Source organism: Nomascus leucogenys, chromosome 15 (assembly GCF_006542625.1).
Source record: "Nomascus leucogenys isolate Asia chromosome 15, Asia_NLE_v1, whole genome shotgun sequence".
NCBI classification, from domain to species: Eukaryota; Metazoa; Chordata; class Mammalia; order Primates; family Hylobatidae; genus Nomascus; species Nomascus leucogenys.
Window position 1 is genome coordinate 39,012,261 of NC_044395.1, and position 13,084 is coordinate 39,025,344.

Genomic DNA, 13,084 nt, shown 5'->3' on the forward strand with positions numbered 1-13,084 from the left:
AACCTAAAATACTTTATAGCCATCTTTATTTTATACACCTAGTGTTTTTCTGTATATTTTCTTCCTGAATATAAAGCATATTAACTAGTCATAATGTTTGTTAGCAATTGTCAGTTTTATAAATACTTGAATACTAGTACAGAGACTTGAATAGCACATTTGTCAAAACAGAACCAACTATATTATGACAGCCAGATTCTATACCTCTCCTCCTATTTCCATCCTCATCTCTGTCACCTCAGCCCTGAGATCAGGAAGCAATTGTTGAAGGGCCTTTTAGATTTTAAACATGTAAAGAAAACAAAATAGTTCTCTTCTGCTTAGGGTTTTAAAAGTAATAGCTGCAGTTAATGCCCTGCTATTTTAGTTTCTTTGTGAGGAAATGCCTACTGATTAAGCTGTCTTCTCATAACTGAGCTGATAGTTTCGCCAAGAAGATGAAAAACTAATCGCAGGCTTAGATCCTTGGGATTGCTATTTAGTGATTCAGGATGCATTCATATTTTGCTAATAATAAGGCTGTTAAGACTGTGAAAAATATAGGAGGTGGGATTTATTTTTTAAAGGAATAAATGGGATTTGACAAAGTTTTTTACAATTGGCTTTTGTTGTGGAAATGCTTGGTCATCTTCTGCTTGATCATCTGCTTCATTCAGCTTCACAGCCACAAAAATCAAGGCCTAGTAAGTGCCCTTTCTGATTTAGGAAATTTGTCATGTTACCCTGTGTATACTTGCTAAAATATAGGAAACTTCAAGGCAAAGTTGTTTTCATCCCTGTTCCATTTTGCTGTTTATACTATTTTCCTCCACTATAAAGGAAGGGATCTAAGATGTAAAAGCTTGGAAGCAATGTGTCTTTTCACAGTCTGCAATCTAAATATATAATTTCTTATCACGTACAGCCCTATAATTGGTAGAATCTTACATAGAAGCTTCCAAATAATTCTGAAATATTAGATAGGATGGATTAAACAAAACCTTCTAACTTTCAGGGGTTTGTAATTTTTCATTTGATTAGTCCCCTAAAATTGTGTTGTGTAAAACTAATACGACATCCAGTCAAGCCCCTGGCTTGGGTTAGAGAGTGAATTTTCTTTTTGTTAGATGCTGCCAAAATAGTGGCTTACAAGGGACTCTGGTTTGGTGGGATGGATGTTCCCTGAAAAGTTTAGGTCGGTGCAAAAGTAATTGCCATTGAAATGGCAATTACTTTTGCACCACCTAAATAATAGGTTGGTTGACTTGTAAATTATCTGCCTTAGATGTTTACTTTTGTGTATTGCTGACATTTTCTGGAGACATTATTGGCATTTTGTGTGTAATCCTTAAAAAAGAAAAACAACTATGTTGTTGAAAATTTAAAGAATCTTAATGTTGTTTGTGGTCATTTTTGGCAGAGAATGCCTAGAATTGCCAGAATTGCCTAAGTCAAAATTCAGCCTGCAAGTTTAGGGTTAGCAGACATAACAGATACAGAAACATCATGATTAGAAAAGTGATAACACGATTTTTGGAAAAAAAACCCAAAAAACCACACAAATAATGCCATAATGGTTTGGAATAATGTAGATTTGAATGTTTAACTTAATTTTAAATGCTACCTCAAAAAGATCTACCCATACAGGGATGAATATGCTTGAAGAATGTCTTAATTTATGTGTTTGTGATGTTCGATTTGCAGTTTCCTACCGCATTTGAATTCAATGAGTATTTTCTCGTTACTATTTTGGACCACCTATACAGCTGCTTATTCGGAACATTCCTCTGTAATAGTGAACAACAGAGAGGAAAAGAGGTAAAATATGCAACATGACCTTCCCCATACTATCTCTACTGTATACTTTTCCCTAGAAGAATGTTGTGATAGGTTTCAACTGAAGTCATTCTTTTGGGTCATACTTTATCTTACATGCTATAATAATTGATTGCTTCCTTCCATATATCTGGACCTGATATATTCTGAAGTATCTTTCTCACAAGGCTGAAGGTGCTAGCTAGCTGTCTGCTGAGTTCATGAGTGGGAAGTGGTTTCTGCTAAAGAGAACTGAAGTACGTGAAGTCTAAGGAGCACCAGTGTACCAATTTTTCTATGTAGAATGGAAATCCTTTATAGCAGGTGCAGAAAAATTTAATTAGCAGAAAATGTATATTCGAGTGAATAGGCAGCTCAACTTCCCAAGTATATCCTACTTATTGAGACATTTTAGGTCAAGTTTTTGAGTTTTTTAAGTTGTAAAGTAATACCATAAAAAAATTCAAATACTGAAAAGACAGTATGTAGAAAGTTAAAAGTTTTTCGTTATCCCACTTTTCCCCCAAAGGTATCACTGTTAAGTGGGGTTGGTATTAAGAAGATATGGTGTAAGGATTACATTTCAAGTTTTAGTTCTTTATCAAAACTTGTCTATCCTATGTATCAACATCTTAATCATTTTGATTGGTATCACCCTCTGCATCAACTTTTATTCTAAAAAAATGTGGTTATAAAGTATTTATGTTTTATTTTATAAAGCATAATAGGAATAAGTACTTGCACTGAAGCCCAGTTGCTGGGTTCAAATCTTGGATCTATCACTTACTGTAACAGTTCGCTTGGGGAAGTTAATGTCTGCTTTTGTAAAATTATGAAGATTATTAAATAAGCGATACAAAATACCACAAGAACTGCTATGTGGTATTTCCTAAACTTCCTTAAAGGCAGGTATTAAATTTTTAAATTCACCTTATGTCTTCAGTGTCTAGCATGCAGTAAATATTTCTATGCATAGCAGGCACTCAACAACTTAAGGAATGCTCATTAGAAATAGCATAGCTAAGTTTCAAAGATAGTTCTATTTTTTGAAAGCCTTGGGTAGGAATCATTGATTATTTAAAAAAAACTTTTTAAATTGATAATAATATGCATACCATGAAATTCACTTTGTATAGTGTATAGTTGACTGGTTTTTAGTATATCTGAGTTGTACAGCCATCACCACATTTTCATTTCAGAACATTTCTTCACCTCAGAAAACCTGTTAATAGTCACTCCCCATTCACCCCTGCCAAACACTAATGTTTTTGTCTCTAGATTTGCCTCTTCTGGACATTTCATATAAATGGAATCATTTAATATGTAAACCTTGTGTCTAGCTCCTTTCCTTTAATATGCTTTCAAGGTTCATACATTTTATATCATTTCTTTTTATGGCTGAATAATATTCCATTGTGTGGATATATTTTACTTATCCATTCGCCAGCTGATGGACTTTTGGGTTGTTCCCACTTCTTGGCTGTTAATGAATAATGCTGCTTTGAACATCTATAAAAAAGTTTTTGTACAGACATATGTCTTCCATTTGTTGGGTATGTACAAGAGTGGAATCGTTGGGTCATATGGTATCTCTTTGAGGAATTGCAGACTGTTTTCCAGTACCCTCTGATCTTAAGTTGGTTTATCACTGAAGTCTCCAAGTCCACTTCCTCTAAAGAGATTTTAATGACAAGAAGGTACTTCTTTACAAATTTCATCTAAAGTGTAAATAGCTTATGTGGTGGAGAATCTTTACCTATTTTTCCTGCCTACAGAATCTTCCTAAAAAGACTGTGTCACTGTGGTCTTACATAAATAGCCAGCTAGAAGACTTCACTAATCCTCTCTATGGGAGCTATTCCAATCATGTCCTTTATCCAGTAGCCAGCATGCGCCACCTAGAGCTCTGGGTGGGATATTACATAAGGTGGAATCCACGGATGAAACCACAGGTATGTGCCTTACAATATACAATGGGAGTTTTCATTCATGCAATGCAACTTTGTCTCCTTAAAAGCAGCTGGAAAGATTATCTGTGCATATTTAAAACTTTACCCATTGATAGGTACAACCGTATAGTAGAAAAATACTACACTGGGGCAGGGTTAATCAGTATACCTGGTTCTTAGGACTGCTTGTATGACATTGGACAAATCACTGCTGTCTTTTCTCGCATCTTCCCTCCTCTGTCTGGATAACCTCTAGGGGGGTCTTGTTTTAATAAGCTGAAGAAAGTAGCTTTAGGAAAGTTAAAAGCTGAACAAAATTCTGGTCTACTGTGAATATATTTATGGAACATTAACTACTTAGAACTGTTTAAGACTAAAAACCTATAAATAATAGGGAATCTTCTGACTACTGTCTTTTAATTGTCTTGTTAATTATTTGTTGTATTTGGAAAAGTACCAGTTTCAGGAGCACCTACACAGCAGGTTATTCTTTGGAAATACTCAGGGGCACTGGGAAGCCAGTGAAAAGATTAGTGGTGTCCATAGTCCCTGTATTTAATTTCACTGATGGGTTGGAAAGGTGCCACTGGTTCCAACAGCTGAAAAAACATATACTGCAACATTTAGGGAATGATTTGACCTGGCTTTGGTCAGGAGTGCCTAGTTTAATATTTTATGTTTTGCTCTTGCAGGAACCTATTCACAACAGATACAAAGAACTTCTTGCTAAACGAGCAGAGCTTCAGAAAAAAGTAGAAGAACTACAGAGAGAGATTTCTAACCGATCAACCTCATCCTCAGAGAGAGCCAGCTCTCCTGCACAGTGTGTCACTCCTGTCCAAACTGTTGTATAAAGGATTGTAAGATCAGGGGCATCATTGCTATAAACTCTTGATTACACTGGCAGCTCTACGAGTAGAAAGTCTTCCGAATGTAGAACCCATCTATGAGAGAAAGTTCAGTCACTTTATTTATTTTAAATCTCTCTAGGATGAGTTTAGAACTGTAGCAGTGCAGGTGGCTTAAGTGAAATAACTCCATATGTAATTACATGATTATGATGCTAATCTTTTAAGTATCCAAAGAATATTAAAATACTTCAATCCTGGATCCACAGTGGGAACAAGTTTAAATTAAAAGGCAAATGCTGTTACAAATTTTTGGCATCTGGTAATATTAAAACCATTTTAGAAATACACTCTGTGCTCACTGTGCAGAGGAACATCAGTTTTCAAAAAAACACTGAAATTCTGTGGCATCACATATATTGGGCCTTGATGTCATGACAGATCAAACTCATTTGATATCCCTTTCTCCATTCTAGGTTTTTCTTTTTTTGCAGTAATTGATTTACCTTGATCACTTTTCAACTTCCATATTCTTCATATAGTAAAAGGCAAAGTGTTGAAGATATTACGGTGTGGTAGTAGTTGAAAATTATTGCCGTCATTATTTACATACTTAAGACATATTAGCAAGTTGATCCAAAATGGGAGGCCTTATAGATGTGCTTGGGGGAAAATGAAGGGGAGAAAGTAGCCATACAGGAGTTCAAAGAATTCCATGCCCTTCAGATTAGCCCAATTACCAGAAACATCATGGAAGATATTTAAAAAACTAATTATTTACTACAGTGTATTTCACTTGTCTGAACACACAGAAGTTAATTGGCAAGTTTTTAAGACGTATTTAAAAATCTTACTAGGATTGACATTTTTTCTGAAGTCTGTATAAATAGCTTATGGTGAGAAGTACTGCTCAAATTTTACATTTTTTTCCTTTGCAAATTCTGTAATTCCACTCAACGATTAAGTCTACCAAAGAACACACGGTATATAAACGATGTATTACAATCTCAAAGCCAGTAAAAGAAATCTTGCTTCACTGTTCACCTGCTACAAGTGTAAGAGTTTGGTGCTGGTAGAAACATTTGACTCTGATGTCTATTTTATTCTACATAAGAGCCATATGTAATGTACTGTAACAAAGGAGCTTCTTGTCCCCTTGGTCTTCTTTTAATTAAAACAAATTCCAACTGACTTTTCAGCTTTGTTCTTGTCCAAAGTTGCCGTTTCTTTTTTTTCCCCAGAAGTATTTGGAAATTATTGGAGGAAGATGCACCCCAGATGAAAATGTTCAATTTGTACCCATTTTTCCTTAACCAACACCCAAATCAAACAATTAAAATATACAGTGTTTTTCCACTCACTAATTCACTATACAGGGAGTCTGAACCTTAGCCTCCCTCTTGGTCTTGCAGTGAGGAACTATAGTTTCTATTAGTATATCCAATTTAGCAAAATTGGTACCAAAATGATTTCTTTGGTAATTGTGTGAAATATAAGCTTTTTAACAGGGCACTTAAGTGGCTAGCAAATCAGTATTAAAAATTAAGCTTTCTAAGTATTAAAAATTAAGCTTTCTCCAAGTATTTCACAAACGCATCTGCCATTTTCCTCATTTAAACCTTGGTTATCTTGGCCTGATACCACATAAAAGAACGTAGAATGGCTGAAGAGATCAAGAATTTAAAGCTTCTAGTCTTAACATACTTGCATCCACTTCAAATTCAAATCAAAAGCCAGGGAAATCTAAGTGCAACCTTACCACTTCTCTGCTGAGAACCTTTCAGTGGTTCCCCCTCACCTTCTGCAGAAGTCTCCAATATGGAGTACCTGCACTTCAGCATTTAATATATACCACTGGTGTGTGTGGAAGGGCGGGAGGAGGAATACTAGCCCTTTTTATATATTTACACAAGCAAAACTTTTAAATATTTGAATTGACAGTTACATGTTTCATAACTTTATATGTCTATTGGCTGTGCAGGTGTAATTTTTTCCCTCTTTGATTAGGGTTACAAAATTTAGAGACCAGTATGATTAAGTTGAAGCTCCTTGGCCTCCTTCGACCTAGTCTCTGCATACCTCAACTTTTACGTACCAATGCTACTCTGTTGTTCACAATTGCCTCATGTAATCTCAGATTCCTGCCTCCCCACTTTTGTTCAGTCTATCTTGCGCACCTGGAACAACTGTTCTCCCTTGTGACTAATTCCTATTTTCTAGAGTTTAGGCATCATCTCTTCCTCTAGGAAGTTATCTGATTCATGACTGCCTTCTCTGACATCCCCACCTTCCTCTGTGCCCCCATAGCACTGTGTATACGGCTACTACCACTGCAGTTCACCACATTATATTGGAATGAACAATTCACATGTCTACCACAAGTCTGTAAACATAACCTTATTTGAAATGAATTGCAATAAAGCTCTGTTACAACGTAAGTGGATGGATGACACATTCCTCTACTGTAAACTTGCAGATAAGAAAACGGAAGCAGTATTTTTTTCACTTCTCACCTGACAGTACAAAAAGCTGTAGTAGTTCAGTTTGAATCCTAGCTGAGAAATGGGGTGGGATTTAGCATCATTCAATCACCATTCTCCTAATTAGGACTCAGAGCCACTACAATTCAAATGATGGTTATACAATTTAATGACCTGAAATTCAAACAAGGAGATAACAGGAGTTTTTAATAGTTGAAATGGTGGTTGACACATACATTTATCATGTCACCAGAGCACTGTTTCTCACTTCCCTTGTGTCTATGGGCTCACAATTATTAATTCGATCAAGCTACAAACCTACTCATTAGAAAACTGGACACACAAGCACAAGTTTACAATTTCAGGAGAGTCACAAATAATACCCCAAAATCTATTTAAGGATCCTAAATTAAAGCCTGTTACTGTAGTATCTTGTATCATGAGGAAATCTAATATTCTTGGGCTCTCTTTCTATGTAAGCATGAGTATGGCAACTAAGTACTAGTTTTTTCTCTTCATCAATACATTGATGTTCTATTTAGAAATGCATTTTTTGAGAGCTTATCACAAAGCCTTTATTAACAGGCTGTTAAGGAAAGTTGCAGTGTTTCCTTTAAAAAGGTGCTTTATTGACTTTAAATTTATAAAAAGTTAACATGTCTTGATCTACTTGAAATTATGATTTATATCAACATAATTATGTGTACAGTTCATATTCCACTCATACTGTACACCAGTAAAAGCAAATATTCAAAGGGTTCTCTAAGTTTCAAGATTAAAAACCATAATGCCTTGACGGAATATCATGATTACAAAGCAGGTATTAAGAACTGTGAAGGTATATGCTCACAACATATCCCTTCTCCCATTCTCAATTTATTCTCAAATCTCATTTATTTCACTGATAATTTGTTTATACTTTCAAAAGTCCTTTTATAATTTTTATAGATACAACTCAAAATGACTGCTTGGGTCTTTAAAAAATTAACAGATTAAAAAGCAATACAAGTGCACTTAGTACTGATCAAAGTCTGAAATGCCAAAAAGCAAAATAAAAATCCTCTGAAATATATATATATTTTTAAATATAGAAAAACTCCACCAATAGTAGAAACAAAGTATGTTTAATGGTTGCTTTGGAAAGGGGAAGTGGGCACTTCATGCCAGGGAGATTTAAAAATGAGACTTTTCAAGCAAGCACTGCCTATAGCATAGTCTCATATTTTCAAAATTTAAACCTAATTTTAATTATATATAAAGAACTATTTAAAAAAATCACACCCACAAGTAAAAAACTGGTAATCTGTTTACAAAGTGCAATATACCAGTACAGCAAACTCATCTCAACAAAACAAGATTATGTGTGGTTTCTCGGGCTTTAAAACTCCCCTGGTTTCCATTTAAATGCTTTAACATTGAGTCATCCTGCATACATGAAAAGCCTGTGTAATGAAGCCTGGGTCCCTAAACACCTGCTATTAATTAATTCCAACATAAGTGAGTATGAGACCTGGGAAGTAAATTGTCATCATCTGATTGATGAGGTACAGATTATCTGAATAAAATTTCTGACCTGGTTATGAGTCAGTAATCCCAACACAAACTACTGCTTTGTAATGAATTCTGTATGCTTTGCATGTCCTTCAATAACTGAAGATTTTTTCTCCTTTTTTCTCCAGGTCTCAGTTTGGTAAAATCTTTATTTGTGGTCCCTGTGATTCTAGAACGGCTGCTGCTGTTTCCTTCTTCATCAAGAGTCTTTTTGGTAGCTTTTAATTCCTTCTTCTGCTTCTCTAACTTCTGTTTCTCCAGCTACACCAAATAACCAAGGCAGGAAGGAAAAGGAGAATTTAATGAAAATATTTTTTTTCTGACAACAAAAATTACAAAAGAGTACCTTTTTTTGGTTAACTCTCATGCTAACTGAAACTCAAATAATATATTCTAGGCTTTCTTTTAAAGACTTCAAAATCTACTGCACTAGTCATTTAACACTTAAATATTAATATAAATAAATATATGCTTAAATATATATATATATATATATAACAATATACAAACAAGTAAACATGAGTAAACAAATTCTGGTTGTCCTAAATTAAGGCAGTATTGCCAAAGTACAGAACAGGGTGAGTGAGAAGGGGAGTTGAAGGGAAGACTCATGGGGGAGGCAAAAAATCAGAAACAGAGAAAAGAAGAACAGGAAGGATTTTCACAAATAAGAAAAAGAGGAGAAAGGCATTCTAGAAACTAGTCTGAGGAGGCAAAGAAGCAATTTCCAGATGGATGAACAGATGTAATTGGTAATGTATTAATACTATGAAAAGAATTTTATTTTTGTTCCATTATTTTTAGAATAATTTTAAATAGGTGAGCTTTATTTTTACTTTAGCCAAACTGATGCTGGCATGTTGGTATTCCAATAGAATAAGTCTAATTAGTATAAGCAACAAATTAGACCATTACTCCTTACTCCTACAGGAATAATTTGCTTGTATTTCTTTTTCATACATGAACTTTGAAAAAACAGCCCAAGTTTTAGAGTTGAAAAGGCTAGTTTCATCCCAGCTCTGCCATTTCCCAGTGAGCTGGTACTTGGGCAAGTTATTTAATTTCACTGAGGATATATGCATACTTCCCAGAAAATGTGGCCTAGCATCTACCTCATCTATATAATATACCCACTTCAGAAGCCTTTTGTGAAAATTCGATGACATACTCAGAGCACTTGGCACTGTGTGTCTATCATATGGCTACCAATCAACAGTCAACAAACCTGTTCTGCTCTCTGAACTTCTCAGCCTTCTCCATTTTAGTCAGTGGAATCACCATCCTGCCTAACTCCCTCTCCTTCTACATGATACCCAGCAGCAAGTAACCCCAATATTTTTTTTACTTCCAAAACATACCTCAAATCTGTTTACCTCTGCCCAAACCCAACTACTGTCTTGCCGACCACCTCTGATACATCTATAGTTGATCTCTCAGCCTCTGCCTTGATCCCATCACCCTACCCCTAGTCACTACAGTAATCTCTTAAATACATGAATCATGTTTCTCTCCGGCTGAAAACCCTTGAGTGTGACGTCACCACTGCATCTAGTAGTACTACATTGTTGGCTGTTATAAAATGATTAGTAACAAATATATTTCACATATTTAACATATGACTTATTCCTTTGGAAACAGAATTTCGCAGGTGCTTTAAAAAAAAAAAACTTACTTGGATAAACTCAGATTTAAATTCATCAAAGAAGTTAAAGCTTATTCATAAAGAATATTAAATATATTCAGTATTTGAAAGATGTTTCTTAGATGAATATGCTAAGTGACTAAAAGTGTCTTCTTAATCCACTTACCAATTCTCAATGAACAAATGTCTTCAATAAAGAAGTATCTCCTGTAGATATTTATCTATGATACACTTAGTGTCATCATTTGAATTAAAGTGTATTTTTTTTTCTTAATCATTAGAAACCTAAGTGAAGGAAAACTGAGTTACCTGGGCTTGGTATTTTCGAACTTTAGTTATTTGGTTGGCTTTTGCTTCCATCCTTCCCACTAATGCCTCCAATTCACACTCTAACTTGTCTTTCAGTTCAACGGTTGGTGACTCCTGGATAAGTTTTGCAAGCTGCTGGTGATCACTATATACAAAGCAGAAGTAGAACGTGGTTAAGTTTTCTGTGTTTCATGGTTAGGTCTATTATACCTTACTCATTATGGGTTACTGCTCCATGTGTTTAAAAAGTGACTCCATTTTTTGAACACAGCAAGAAATTTTTTTTTTTTTTTTTGAGACAGAGTCTTGCTCTGTCGCCCAGGCTGGAGTGCAGTGGCACGATCTTGGCTCACAGCAAGCTCCGCCTCCCGGGTTCACGCCATTCTCCTGCCTCAGCCTCCTGAGTAGCTGGGACTACAGGTGCCCGCCACCAAGCCCGGCCAATTTTTTGTATTTTTAGTACTATCGGGGTTTCACCGTTAGCCAGAATGTGATATGCCCACTTCGGCCTCCCAAAGTGCTGGGATTACAGGTGTGAGCCACCGTGCCTAGCCTAGATCAAGAAATTTTTAATTCAAAATATGAATTTAAAAGTTCAAGAAAGGCACTGGAGGGAAATGCAAGAGTTCTTAATTTCAAGGTTAATTCTTTATATTCTTATTTTCCCCAAGAGTATTGTATATGTAAAGGAAAGTCTACAGATGAATCTTGCTCTTCAAACACTCATGTCTTATCAGTTAAGTTTAGCTAAAATGAATGTAATGTCAGGTGCCAGATAATGATGTAGTAAACAACAGACCACATATACAACAGTGGTCCCATAAGACTTTAGTATCATATTTTTACTGTACCTAGATGTTTATATACACAAATACTTACCATTGGTTACAATTGCTTATAGTATTTAATAGAGTAACATGCTGTATAGGTTTGTAGCCTAGGAGCAATAAGCTATAAGCTTAGCACACTCTTATGTTAGCACAAGGAAAAGAAAATCGCCTAATGATATATTTCTCAGAGCACATCTCTGTCACTCAGTGATGCATGACTGTATATCGTAAGTTCTCAAAGAAATAAAACTTAAATATAAACCTTGGTCTTCAAAACATTTAACAGTATTTAAAAAGAGATTTTACCCTTATTAGTTGTATTTGTTAAAGTCCCAGTAACTTGGTTGGTATAAGGATTGTGCTCAACCATACTTGCTGAACAAAGGAAAGTAAGATTAATAAAGTCAACAAGTTTTTAAAAAATGAGATTTTAGAGCTAAATTGAATTTAAAAAAAAAACAAAAACTCACAAGCTCATTTGCCCAAATTCATCCTGTAAAGTCTGTAAGACTTCTGACAACTCCTCATTAATACCGTTGGAGGAGGGAGGTGTTACTGACAACTTCTTACTTTTACCACCTCGTGAAGATACTTGCTTTGCCAAAGGAATACTGTTGATGACTCGATCATTGCACAAAGCTTTACTGTGTTGCTTCATCAGATGCAAGACAAGCTGAACATTGGCTACCACAGCATGGCTAGGACTTGTGGACTAAAGGAAGAAAAATGATGAAAGAAGTAATTGAAGTTATATTCTGTATACCACTTTCTATTCCCTAAGCCTAGGTAAAAAGAACTCTCCACCCCCCAAAGTAGAGTATATAAATCCTAAAATTATTCTGATCATGATTTTCTTCTATTTGAAATCCTTTGATATAAATCCACTAACTATGTTTCAGAATGGAAAATAAGGCCCTACATACACATCATTGAGCTGCAACCTACATTTCCTAGCCTCATGTCCTATCCTCCTCCACTTCTCTCCATTTTGTGAACAAACCATATTTGCAGATGACATTTTTTTGGTGTGTTAGCAACATTTATATCATTCTTTAAAACCCAGTTCAAATATATTATTTTTAAAAGCTTCCTTAAAACTGTCAGGTAATCAATCAGTCCATTCTCAGATCACCTATAACACTTTTTACATCTCTCTCATAGCATTTATCATATTTTAATTGCTTTTACATATCTATTTCACCTATTAAACAGTGTACATCCAGGTGGTAGAGACTACTGTTCTGTATCCTGGAATAATAGGAAGCACTAAATACATGTCTATCACATGTATAAGAAAAACCTGATCGACTTCTCAAAGATATTTTGTTTTTGTTTTAAACACTAAACCAACAATCTCAATGTACTATTCCACTTTATAAATAGATGGCTGGGCTTACTTGGCTCCATAAATATTATTAGACAGCATATTTAAAATGCAGGTTCCTAGGCAGCACACCAAACTCACTGCAGAGTTAGGGTTTGGAAATTTGTGTTTTCAAGTCCTCCAGTTGATTTTGATTAGCCAGATTTGGAACCACCATACTAAGCTAAACATACGCTTTCCTTCTAATCTTAGTTTCTATTGTTAGCTAGCAAAGTGAATGCAGCGGTATTATATATCACATCCAAGTGGGAATTTATTACATCAATGCAAGGCTGGTCCACTATTCAAAAATCAATC

At 35.1% G+C, this 13,084-nt stretch overlaps 2 protein-coding genes across 7 annotated transcripts in view; one reads left to right on the forward strand and one right to left on the reverse strand.

Annotated features, from left to right (window-relative positions):
* MTMR2 (myotubularin related protein 2) overlaps positions 1-5,794 on the forward strand; it is a 95,295-nt gene extending 89,501 nt beyond the window's left edge. For all 4 annotated transcript variants that reach the window (XM_030794671.1, XM_030794672.1, XM_030794673.1 and 1 more), the window contains 3 exons: positions 1,684-1,797; positions 3,570-3,746; positions 4,436-5,794. In XM_030794671.1, coding sequence (XP_030650531.1) covers positions 1,684-1,797; positions 3,570-3,746; positions 4,436-4,597 — 453 coding nt within the window. In that variant the 3' untranslated portion in view covers positions 4,598-5,794. The remainder of the gene's footprint in view (positions 1-1,683; positions 1,798-3,569; positions 3,747-4,435) is intronic.
* A 1,422-nt stretch (positions 5,795-7,216) lies between these two features.
* The window catches only part of CEP57 (centrosomal protein 57), a 43,921-nt gene continuing 38,053 nt past the window's right edge, over positions 7,217-13,084 (reverse strand). For 2 of the 3 annotated variants that reach the window (XM_030794677.1, XM_030794676.1), the window contains exons 9-11: positions 11,874-12,115; positions 10,574-10,718; positions 7,223-8,883 (exon numbers count right to left, since the gene is read on the reverse strand). In XM_030794677.1, the coding sequence (XP_030650537.1) occupies positions 8,656-8,883; positions 10,574-10,718; positions 11,874-12,115 (615 nt within the window). In that variant the 3' untranslated portion in view covers positions 7,223-8,655. Of the gene's footprint in view, positions 8,884-10,573; positions 10,719-11,873; positions 12,116-13,084 lie in introns of all 3 variants that reach the window. The other variant, XM_003253024.2, reaches the window with a different exon arrangement.